Source organism: Denticeps clupeoides, chromosome 16 (genome assembly GCF_900700375.1).
Source record: "Denticeps clupeoides chromosome 16, fDenClu1.1, whole genome shotgun sequence".
In the NCBI taxonomy this organism is placed as follows: Eukaryota; Metazoa; Chordata; class Actinopteri; order Clupeiformes; family Denticipitidae; genus Denticeps; species Denticeps clupeoides.
The window spans coordinates 7,289,504-7,302,731 of NC_041722.1; the positions used below are offsets into that span (position 1 = coordinate 7,289,504).

The 13,228-nt window shown below is 41.1% G+C and overlaps 1 protein-coding gene across 3 annotated transcripts in view; it reads right to left on the reverse strand.

Annotated features, from left to right (window-relative positions):
• The window catches only part of ptprja (protein tyrosine phosphatase receptor type Ja), a 76,561-nt gene that overhangs the window by 26,943 nt on the left and 36,390 nt on the right, over positions 1-13,228 (reverse strand). For all 3 annotated transcript variants that reach the window (XM_028956912.1, XM_028956913.1, XM_028956914.1), the window contains one exon: positions 8,230-8,468. In XM_028956912.1, the coding sequence (XP_028812745.1) occupies positions 8,230-8,298 (69 nt within the window). In that variant the 5' untranslated portion in view covers positions 8,299-8,468. The remainder of the gene's footprint in view (positions 1-8,229; positions 8,469-13,228) is intronic.

The following is a 13,228-nucleotide window of genomic DNA, read 5'->3' on the forward strand; positions in this document are numbered from 1 at the left end:
GGGATGGTAATATTGAACTCAACATTTCTGTTTTTATTCATCCATGAAACAAGTTATTGAAACTGGTTCTATTCTACTGTACTTACAAATAAATCTGTTGAAATATCTGTTGAAAACATTTTGCATGGAGGTTTTCTTATGATTTCTGTTTATATTTATGCTTGGAAATAATATATTCCCAGTTAGTTCTCCTTAATTCCCATTAATTTCCAAAATTCCCAAGCTTAACTTACCATGGAAATTTACCGGAAACTTTTTGGAAATTTACTGGAAATTTTCCGCCCCTTTGCAACCCTACACGTGATACACAGCAGCACACAGTGCACTCAGTGAAATTTGTCCTCTGCATTTAACCCATCACCCTGAATGAGCAGTGGGCAGCCATGACAGGCGCCCATGGAGCAGTGTGTGGGGACGGTGCTTTGCTCAGTGGCACCTCAGTGGTACCTTGGCAGATCGGGATTCGAACCAGCAACCTTCTGATTACGGGGCCGCTTCCTTAACCGCTAGGCCACCACTGCCCCAATAATGTCAAACTGCCCCAAGACTGTCAAATTCTCAACATAAATCAAAGTGCAACTATTTAATCAACAATGAGAATTGATGTAAGGGCTTTTCAACTGAAAACACAAGCTACTTTCATTTTATTTGCTGGCACCAACTGGTTTCAAGGACAAGTATAGGCAGATGCTGAACAGCTCCCACTACCTGCATTTTTGTAACATTTGTTTTTATCCTAACACAGTGCATTTTAATTTCCAAATTCCCATTGTGCTGACATCCTGTGGTCAAGTGCAGCAAAATGACTGCTTTGCAAAGCTGCTGCTATGACTTTCTGGAGGCATTTTTTTGTTGCATATAATATATTGGTATTGAGTACATTTTTACAATAACCATTACAAGTTACAAGTAATTCAAAAGACAAAGAACTTGCTTAAATAACTAAAATAACTAGTCAATATGTAGTCAAAATATTGGCAAGAAAAAAGCTGTTGGGCTCTGGAAGCCATGACCCTTAAGCATTTGAGGATAGTCAGTGAGGGAACTATAGCTTGGAACATTTGCAGCTACACCATAATTTTTTTCTGATATTTGCCTTTCAAACACAGATCAAAATAGGTATTCAATATTTTAGTTTTTTTTTTTATTTTAAGTTAGGTACAAGCCAAATAGATTTTTTAAAAATCTTTGATTCTAAAAATGTATCTAGATGCCTCAATGTTACTGCTGTACTGGCATGTGCCTAATTTTCAAGGCAGCAAACCTATGATGCTGGAGACTGAGACTGTAAAAAGAAGACCACTGCCTTAAATGCAGGGACAAAATCCAGCCTGAATCCAATTTTTTACTGTTCCTGCAGACACTAATTATTAGTTATAAGTGAGGTCCTCAAGACAGAGGCAGCTAATGCACAGGAAACAGAAGGTTGCTCTGCAAGAGAAACGCTTGAGAGAAATCTCTTGAAATAGAAGTGGTTTGCCTTTTACAGTCAAATGCGCAGATCAGGAAATTTGGGTTTTTTTCTTATTGTATGTAAAATGATTATAACCATATCTGCAAGTGGCGATCATAGAGGTCAAGTAGAAAGTTGCAATCAGAGATGGACCAGCAGCTTTGGTGAGGTATATTTAATTGTAAAAAATGAGATATAGTGAATAGAGTGAAATAGTTGTAAATAATGGCATGAGAATTTTTTTTTACATATATTCATGAATGTTTTATAGAACAATTCATTTGAAGCTTCTCTAAAGAGACACGATTATGGTTTATGGTTTATGGTTTCCACTGACTTACACATAATGGCCCATATACTTTTACAGCAGAAAAGAATAAAAGAATAATCCTCACATCAACAGTATGGTAAGAGTATTAATACAAAAATCATTCATGATGAAGCAGAATTTAATCTCCATCATAAGACACAGAAGACACAATTATTGACGATATCAGGGAAATGGAAGCTATTCTGTATATTCAGATCATTTTCAGCTCGTGCACCACAGATACAGATATTGTCAAATAAATTCAATGTGTTCCAGATGAACTAGATGAGTACACCTATTTGACTAAATAAATTTATGTTTAAAATGTTGTAGACTTTCTGAAAGTAAGGCTTTGTCACAGTGCCCCCAGCACATTGGTACTGCTGCCCTGTCAGATTAAATATTCCAGCTCCACCAGAGAATGAAATCTCTCATCCGAGTTTGGCTCCATATAGCTGCTTGCAAATGAAAATGGGTTCATTACGTTCTACAAAGAGTTCAGTGTTTAAACGTTCAAAGAGCATTGCAACATATTTTGAATAACCATACAGCACTATAGTATACCACACATCAGGGCCCTAACGGCATGAAGGTCTTGTCATACAGACAACCTGGGTAACTTTTGTGTTTAGATCAGATAATCAAAGCTCATGCAAATAAGGCTCCAGAGGTAGAATTCTGAGTATTAATCTAACCCCAGACATGGCAGTCATTGAATACTGGGTGCAAGGTGTGATGTATTTCTTAAAAATGCCTGTTTCTATCCACAATGTCCCAACTGATAACATACTGATGAGGGCACTGTAATTGCCACATTAAATGGAAACACTGGCTTCCCTCCCACTTCAGATGAAGTGAGTGTTGAACACGTCTGCATTGCTATGACCATCAAGCCGCTCTGTTGAAGGCTTATCAGTATCCCTGCAGCCCCAGGCCGTCACTCCGAGACAGGAAGACAGTCGTGCCCAGCCAGGGCTTTACCCATTTCCCCTGGCTCTGAGGAGAGTGTAAAAATGGAACCAGGCATGGTTCAAACCCAAGAGTAGTTCTATTTTAGTCATTGTTCAGCAACAGATTAAATAGTGGAGAAAGTGCTATTGTTTCTTGTAAATTTGTTTTTAGAAATGTATTGGGAAATTTGCACTTCAGTATAGATAATCACTACAATGAGTGCATTGTCACGCATTCCACAAGTCTTAATTGTGAATTGTAGTCACAAAGTAATATGTTTTCAATAATAAACATGTATTTATATAACTTTTAAAAGGAGACACATGGCTGCTGGGTGCTGTCACTAAAATTCTAAAGAAGCCCCGCCAAAATAAGCAATTTGTATCAAAATTCAAGCACCAATGAGCACCAAAGGGAGCGGCGTAACTGTAATAAGTGCCTTATTATGACACCTAAGAATGTGTCAAAAAGAAAAAGAAATAAACTTTACTCATAGCCAAGCTTTTACCTTTCACATACTTGCTACTTAAATATAATACTTAAATCTAGTAAATCCAGTCAGTGTCGAACATGCTTTCTTCTTGAAGTTGATTTTATTGTAATTTCAGCTGTATACACGTTAGACCGTACATAGTGAAACAAAACAACGTTTCGCCATAACCTGGTGCTACATGTAATTTTTTTAATTACATACTGACATAAAATGCAAGCGTGTGACACAGACAAACGGGGCTACATAAAGTGCAAACAGGAGACAGAAAGTTCAAGAGTAACATTTAACTAAAACATGTAGACAACAATGATACAAACAGCGCTAAACAAGTGAAATGACTAATAAATGTGCAAAGTAAAAACAGTGCAAAGACTGCTGTGCAAAATCAAATGGTGCATTAATAGATAATATGACAGATAGATAATATTACTCAATATAACCGAGGTAGTGTGTGTGTGTGTGTGTGTCAGACCAGAGCGGAAATTTCCTGCGGGTTCAGGTGTCTGGTGGCCTGTGGATAGAAGCTATTGCATAGAAATATTGTCTATTGTCTAAATATTTTCCACCTCTCATATGCAAATTTCCAACAATCCACCTGGATTGATTAGTCCATTAGATTTGGATCCATAACCTTTTGCACTTACATCTTGTTTAATGTGACCATTGACTGAAGTTAATAAAAAAAATTAAACTGATTATGTGGTGCTATTGGCTGGTTCTGGTTCTGTCTCAGTCCACTGAGGACCGTAATCAGAAAGTGCCACTGAGCAAAGCACCGTCCCAACACACTGCTCCCCGGGCGCCTGTCATGGCCGCCCACTGCTCACTAAGGGTGATGGTTAAATGTAGAGGACACATTTCGTTGTGTCACCGTGTGCTGTGCTTCACAATGACAATCACTTCACTTTCATAATTGATTATGTTCTGCACTGCATTGATGCATCGATTATAACATTCACTTCAACCAGAGAGAACACATTACTAGGGCTGCAACTACCGAATATTTTTGGAATCGAGTATTCTGTCGATTTTTATCGATTAATCGAGCAATCAGATAAATCATACTTTTGCGTTTTTAAACAACTCTATCAATATTGTGATCCTTAAAAAATCGTGTTTTGAGATTTAACCTATCATTGTGTGTGTGCGTGTGTGTGCTCTCTTGCTACTTATCATGCCTCGTCACTATCGACTCATAACACAAATAATTACAAATAATGTACGTTCTAAGAAGCACTAATGTTAATTGTCAATCATAAAAATATGATACCTTGTAGAAGCTCCGAGTCTGCTTGGAGAAGTGCAGTTTACACAAGGATATTTTTGGTTAAGGTGCTGTACTTTTGGAGAAGTACTTTTATGGCATGCCAGGTCCGTTTTACAGTGTATACACTGCACTACGTTGTCCCACACTTTAGACATTTTATGCCTTTTACGCACACCGGTATCTTAATTTTCCGCCATTGCCATAGAGTTCAAAATAAATTGCACCTCCTTAAATCTTGCGATTCCTTAAAGATGCACTTCAGTTAAAACAGTCCGTGTAGAACAATGATTCTGGTGCTGCCAAGCTCCGCACTGCATAGCTCCGCGGGAGCGATACGATAAAAGATGGACTTTGTGACGAATTAAACGAAGCCTTGAGGCACTCACTTTTTTTGTAATCGAATCATTCGAGTTATTCGAATAATCATTTCAGCCCTACACATTACCCCAGATATTGTGTCACTGCACTGGTTGCCGGTTAATTTTTTATTGCACTTAGAAATCTTTAATGATGGTTTTTAAGGCCCTAAATGGGGTATTTTCAGCCGACCCCTAGATCTAGTGCTGCACGATTAATCTAATCGCAATTGTAATCGCGATGTCAGTCTGTGCGATTACATGAATGCAAAAAGCTGCGATTTAAATGATTAGTACATGGATTGGATCGGCAATATATCCGATCCATTCTCTCATTCTCTCAAAGTTTGCGAGTCTCACTTCAGTCGGATGTGATGTATTTGGTCACATGACATTCGATTCGGAGACATATGGTTAGACGCCGCATGACGCGCTGCATCGGACGTCAACGTTGCCGCCATATTGCGAGAGGCTCTGCTGTGGCGTGAAGCATACACATGTCTATGGAGAGAAGTGGATAAAAATGCCTCACTCTTGTGCTGCTTGGGGCTGTACAAACCGCTGTATGCTCCAAACCAGGGATTACATTTCATAGGTAAGGCTGGACAATTGTTTTTAATATATTTGGCCATTATAAAATCCCCGTTTTATAAGTCTTAACCTTAGCTAAGATAGGCTAAGATAGGCTAAGCTAGCGAAGCTATGCATTCCTGTGTTCAAGTCAGCCTCCAAACAACGTTTTGGCTAAACGTAGGCATTAACTATTTAGACTGTTCTTAGCTGTTTAGTTAACTTTTCTCAAACTTTGAAGGTTTCCTAAAGAAATTCACCTCTGTTTACAAATATTAACCTTAGCTAAACTAGCAAAGCTATGCATCCCTGTGTTCAAGTCAGCCTCCAAACAACATTTTGGTTAAACGTAAGAACTATAATACGGGATTTTATAATGGCCAAATATAATCAAAACAGTCGTTTAGCCTTACCAGGGTTTGTCGTTCGACAGTAATGTAAAAGAGTTTTTTGTGATTTATTTAATTTTGTATAATATTGTATTTTGAAAGCACTGGGCATTTCAGGTTATAAGTAGTTTGTATGTTTATCATATCGCAATCGCATATCGCAATATTGATCTCAATAATCGCAATATGTCTTTTTCCCCAAATCGTGTAGCCCTACCTAGATCCTTAACTCGGATCAACTCGGCTGATACAAATAACAAATGATTCAAGCACTGTCATTGAATATATTGGCAAGGTTTTGCATACAATATTCAGATGTAACTAAAATTGTATGTTTTCCTCCAGTAAACTAATTACAATAAAAAGGATTTTGTAGTTAAATTACATAACCAAAGCCTGCACCTTCGGACGAAACTGAAGGTGCACCTCCCCAAACCCATACTCACCACATTCTACAGAGATCAGCCATGGTAAATGAGTAATATTATTCAGAAAATACGTAATCTAGCGATGCTCCAAGGACAGGGAAGTTTTCCTGGCACAAAATCACCAGTCCATGAAAGGACTTTAACCCGGAACCAGCGATCTGATTTTAACTGTTTGACTTTTTCCAACATGCGAAATGGCCACTGAAAGTCGTGGTGCTTCGGAACATGAGAGCACGGTCGTCTCTCTTTACACAATGAGCGCATTGAGCATCAGCGAAGAATGTGCTCACATTTACACAGGACTGCAGCTCTTTGTGAGCGGAATTAACATGCAGAATTCATTAAAAAAAAAAAAAAAAAGCGCAATAATCTTGACCCGTGTCATTTGTCCATGACTGGGAATGAGATGAGCAACAGAAGAGGTCCGGTTCTGAATTTCGGCATTGTAAACTAGTAATGAACTACAGTGGCAGGCACATTCCACAGAGCAAAACCACAAGCCTGGAGTACTGGAGAAACAACAAAAAAAAATGTTCAGCCAACAAACTACAAATTTTGTACGTTGCCATTGCCGTTACAACAGTAGAGGAAAAGTGTTCTGCTTAGTATGGACAATATTTACTTCATATATTGATGGATATTTTTATGATATGAACAACGACACGTCAAATAACAGAAAGAGCATTTTTTTCTCCCAAATAATAAGCCGCAGATCTCCAGGCAACAGTAGCCTTCAAAGGGAATAAGGAAAGCTCCCCTCTTCCTTGTTCCGAGACAGTTCCGAGATGAGTAGATATCTACGTCACAATGTTCCTTTCAGCTCCTAAGCGGCAGTTGCCGAGATGAGTGCTCTTCTATTTCCATGAGATGTTCATGCAAAGCTTTGTCCTTTCCTCAGGCCTTAATTACTGAGCGTACAGTAAAAAGAGAAATTAAAAACACGCACTGCGTGCAGAACTCTGACCGATCACCACATTTACATAATAGCTGTTCATGACTATCAGGGAGATTACTGCAGATTTTCAAAGTGGTAACATTTGCAAATATTAATATTGCCCAAAATTTTAAACGGGTCTTCATCAAATCTTCCAGCCACATGCCCGAACGGAGGCAACAGTGCTGATATATGCTCTTGATTGGTCCTGCATTCTCAATATGCTGTCATGACGCTTGACTCGTGACAAGTGAGAGGTCTGATTACAAAATAAACCCTTCTTTTGTGTCACCAGAGGTGAAAGAGGGACCTCAAGTTGTTGTAGTAGCCTGCAAATAGGGTGGTAGTAGCCTAGTGGGTAACACACTCGCCTATGAACCAGAAGACCCGGGTTCGAATCCCACTTACTACCATTGTGTCCCTGAGCAAGACACTTAACCCTAAATTGCTCCGGGGGGGGACTGTCCCTGTAACTCTGATTGTAAGTCGCTCTGGATAAGGGCGTCTGATAAATGCTGTAAATGTAAATGTAAATGTAAATGTATGTTGGAGGGTAGAGGAAGCAGATCGGTGCTCAGCGCATGAGAAATACTACTTCATTTTAGGTCAAATGGCAGTTATAATAAAGCTGGACGCCCTGTCTCGGTTCAGCCGAGAGGACAATCAGAGAACGTGCACCGGGCATCACAATGGACCCCATAAAGCAGAACCTTGAAATATTTGCATAGATAATGTTCACTTCTGGTTTCTGTCGAGCCGCATCATGGAAAAAAAAAAGGCAACAGTAATAATGCAGAACTTATTGTGGTGCCCCACACACACACACACACACACACACACACACACACAGATGCACATGGTTGTAACTTGGCTTATAAATGGACCTCTCTCTCTCTCTCTCACTGTATCAAATGACAAAGTAACAAGGCTTCAATAGTCACTTGTTACTAATATATAAGAACAATATTCAGCGTTTATATTTCAGGTTTTTTGACATTTAAGACCCGTCGCTCCGGTTCTCGGTGCTTCTATTGACTCTACAAACATCCACCTGTCGCGTCCGCCGCCGGTCCCTTACCTGACAGAGCAGCCAGGCCACGACGAGGGCGCCGAGGCGGCCGGAGGGCGGCCCCGAGCGGGACACCATGTCGGCGGCTACTGTCCGGGCATGCCGTGCGGCGGCGGGCTCGTACCGGGGCTTCTGGGTGGAGGAATCGGCGGCCCCGCCCCGCGAACTTCCCCCTGTCGCCGCTTCCGTCCTGCGACGCGACGTGGTCGCTGGTGTTTGGTGTCACCGTGCCTGGAAATGCGTTTCGTCTGTATTGTAGAAATAATAAAAAGGTGTTGCTTTGTGTTAGTTGACTGCAGTTGAGTGGTAGCAGCCTAGTGGGTAACACACTCGCCTATGAACCAGAAGACCCAGGTTCAAATCCCACTCACTACCATTGTGTCCCTGAGCAAGACACTTAACCCTGAGTGTCTCCAGGGGGGGGGGGACTGTCCCTGTAAGTACTGATTGTAAGTCGCTCTGCATAAGAGCGTCTGATAAATGCTATAAATCTAAATGCAGTTGTCTCCAGACAAGACCCTGGTGTCTAACCACTTCCCCACCAACCTCCCACTGACTGCTGCACTGCCCTGCTCAGAACTCAACAGAGAAGGCCACAGGTCAAGCGTGCAACACCCTCCCCAAGAGAACCGACTCTGTACTTCCCCTGTTCCATCGCTGGTTTTTACTGCACGTCGTTCCAACTCAGGTAAAGAGAGTTTCGGTGTCGGCGCCCTGACTGAGGCGGTTGCACCCGGCACACAGGAAGCTGTCCAGATAACCACAGGGGTTAGAAGATTGAAACTGCCTGTGATCTTGCTGATGACAATACAGACCCCACAGAGGGCTCTGATCTGCCTTGCAGTGCGTGATTGGCTTTGTTTTACATTCAGCAGACAGGAACAGACAGACGTTAACAGGAAGTAACACTGAATTTATATAGAGAGAGAACTTCTCCTCTGGGTAATAAATACTGCTTCAGTGGATATCTGTAGCAACGTCCCGTTCACTGCTTGGTACTCAAAGGACAGCTCAAGACCTTCCTCTTTAAAGAATATTTAGATTAATTCGTAACTTTATTATTGTCGAACTTGTGTACAGAATCTACAACAGAGTGAATAAAAAGATTGTATTCATAGTTGGGGGTCCTAGTGAACCGGAATTGATCTCTTCATCGATGGTAACTTGAAAGCATGTTGTAAGTCACTCTGGATAAGAGCGTCTGCCAAATGCCGGAAATGGAAATGGAACTTCTCTGGGTTCAGGTCAGTGTGGCAGCAAGTCCTGGTCCAGACCTTCCACGCCCCAGCAACACTCTCTAGATCATGTTTGGGTTGTCCCGAGCTGATGCAAGGCCTGCTTTGGTGTCTCAGGCTAGAAGCCTGGAGCAGCTTGTCATGGCGGCCAGGCAGAGGGCATCGGTGATAACAGGCCCGTTTGAAGACAACACCCAGGCGGAGGGATGTGAGAGATTTTTAATCGGGACCAACCGGGACCCTCAGCACCACCACACAGGGATGCCAGAGATGCCAGGGGTGCCATTTTGGAAAATGGGATTCAACGAGCAAATGATCCCACAATTATGAAAATAGAATGTTACCTGTAATATATATTAAAATATTAAAAGTGAAAAGTTTCTTAGAGCTCCCCTACACATCTCAGCTGAGGCTTTCATGGAGAATTTGCATATTTACAGTGAAACTGAGCTCCCCTTAGTTCCCCTGTACTTCAAAACTATGCATATAACTGGAATAAAAAAATGCAATTCATTTTATATATAGAGTCTGTTGCTGACCATGTAAAACTCATCTTGCTGCGCGCATGAACAGTGGGCACTCCACCTCACTTTAGCTGCTGTAGTGAAAACCATGGCAATGCACGAAGATGTTGGAAAACTTGGATAAGAGATCACGTTTCCTCATGAATGGGTGGGGCATCCCGATGCAGATAATGGTGTGATTAGTTGTTATAAGTCCATATCTGAGCACTTTCTTGTTCGGCGTTGGCCTTCTGTGGTTCGAGGCCTGGGGCACTGGGACAGTTCTGGCCGAGGGTCTCTGGAGACTGGGTGGAACACAACACTACTATCTCCGAAGCAGGCCACACAGTAAACAACAAAGCAGCAGCCCTCCCCAATGACAGTTAGGTGGCAAGTATTCCTGCCGACAGAGATGGCAACACTCTTTACCTCTAGTCTTGTAAGTATGAATTTGAAACAGCTTGGCTAAACACTAACCACCGTACAATTTTACAATGGTTTCATGATTCCTGAAAAAGGTGTACCTGTGCTGATCAGTGCGTAGCACACGTCCATCTTGATATATCCGGCGGCTCAAACCAAGTGTAATTTACATGGCCGCGCCCCAAAGCTTTGTACATGAAGGAACGGCAGGTGTCAAAAATGAGGAATTTTTCTGTATATATTAGTAATGTGATAAGCTTCCAAATGATTTACTGTGCTGTCAAGGTGCCGACGTAGAAAATGAAATACACATAATACACATGGACCGGAAAAAGTTGTACATGGTGAAATGAAACAACGTTTTTCTGGAACCTGGTGCTACATGTAACATTTGAACAATTAAACAAAGTTACATACTGACTTAAAGTGCACGTGTTTGACACAGTCAAACTCAAGAGTAGCATTTAACAAAAACATGTTGACAACCATGAGACACACAGCACTAGTGAACTAGTGAAATGAGTAATAAATGTACAAAGTTAACGGTGCTTTAATAGATAATATTACAGACAGATCAGGTGTCAGTTCAGGTGTCTGATGGCTTGTGTAAAGAAGCAATCGCAGAGTCTGGCAGTGAGGACCTGAGCGCTTCAGTACCGTTTTCCGGATGGCAGGATTGTGAAGAGTGCATGTGACGGGTGTGTAGAGTCCTTGCAGTCCAATACGATGCAGTTCCCAAACCAGACAGTGATGCAGCTGGTCAGAATGCTCTCAATAGTCCCTCTATAGAAGGTGGTGAGGGTGGGTGGTGGGAGATGGGTTTCACTCAGCCTCCGCAGGACGTAGGTACGCTGCTGGGCTTCCTTGGCTGTTGAGCTGGAGTTGAGATTCCCGGAGAGGTTCTCCTCTAGATGAACAACGAGGAACACTGGAACACTGGAGAATGGTCCCTCCAATCTCTTTTGAAATCAATAATCACCTCCTTCATTTGTCCGCGTTCAGAAATAGATTGTTGACCTTACACCAGTCTGTCAGGTGGTGTACCTCCTCTCTGTACGCTGACTCATCGTTCTTGCTGATGAGACCCACCACGGTCGTGTCATCGGTAAACATGATGATGCGTTTGGAGCTGTGCATCGCTGCACTGTTGTGGGTCAGCATAGACATGATACATCCAGGGAAGATTTGAACAAATAACCTCAGGAATTTGGGGAGCACAATCCACAGTAATCTCAGGTCCGGATGCGGATCCATGACATTTACGCTTGGGTGAAAAAGAAGTGCTCAAACCACCCAGGCCCACAGAGAGCAAAAACGTATTCAGTCTCCCATCCGGTAAGGTGACCATGACGTTTTATGGCTGATGCAGCGATGTTATATCTCCACTCATGTCTGATAACATCTGTCGTGGCTGAATATGATGACTGTCATTTTTTGTTGTTTAACCTACAATGTTACATCAAGTAAACAATGATTTCATTTATCCTGGATGTGTACATGTTTGGCTGCTGTATACAATTACACACAATGTACTTGAAATATAAGGACACAAGTAAACAACACATGTAAAGAATGATCGTAGCCATTGGCATACATGCATATATGTAGTATATATAACAGTTAGATAAGTTGCTAAAAACAAATATCACCTGAAATGCTGGCTGCTTGACATAATTTAAAACTGGCTATGATTCTGTAACAGCTCGATTTCCTCTGCTGCAGCACAGGTCTGCACTGACAGGAAGTCTGAAAGCTGGTGTGGGTTCCTGAGATTTGTACACTCATGACAAAAGTTGATAAATCACCAAATTGGCATAGAAATTATTGTACAAACATTATTCTGTTGTACGTACGTTTGATAAATGAAGCCTGTGGTGTGTTGCTGGATGCAGTGATTATTTTCTTACCTAAAAGGGTCCCACACAGTGAAGTAACAAGTTACATGTACGGCGATTTATAAACTGTAATTGTAGTCCATTATAGTTATGGGAGAAAAAGGTGTAAATAGATTACAGTTACTTACTGAAAGATTCCTGATTACAGTTCTACATTATCTAGCCCTTTCTGGGTTGTCAATGGGGTTCAGCAGGGTGGAATACTGTTTCTAGTCCTCTTTAATCTAATCTAATTTCGTAGTGCTGGTCTACAGCAATTGTTCAATTGTTGTCATGATTGCTACAACTGAGGACAATCTCCTTGGTTTTATTTAAATGACCAAGAAATGACTGTTGTTAGCAGGGTAAACTACCTGGGTCACTTAATCATGAATGATCTGCGTGATGATGATGATGATGATGGTGATGGTGCTGGGTTAAAATCTCTTTAAAACATCCTGTACATCACTTCATGTTGACCACCTGTGGTGTAGGTATAGTAAAACCAAGATGAATAAGATTAAGGTGACATATAATGATGTATTGTTGATTAACTGCTTCTTATATTTGTGACTTCTAATGTTCCCACATTTATTCAGAAACCTTAATGTGTCCCTAAGTGTCCCTATGCAAAGTGATACATGTTATTCCTCTATATTTTGGAAATGTTGGCATGAACAATTGTATGCATTTAAGATGTGTATTTGATGTTTGTATGTGTTTCATGTTCCGGACATTTCCACTGCCACAGAAAAACAACACTAAAGGTTTAAAAAAGGTCAGCGTCTACCATTACAAAGAAAAGGGTATTTCTATTGCTAGTCAACAATAACCATTATAAATGGATGTCAAAAAAAGAGAAAGAAAGCAACACACTCCAAATAAGTATTAAAGTGTTGGCATATAGAGGTTCTGCGCACACTGCAAATATCACTGAACTTTATATTTTCCACACTGTCAACCAAGAGAAACA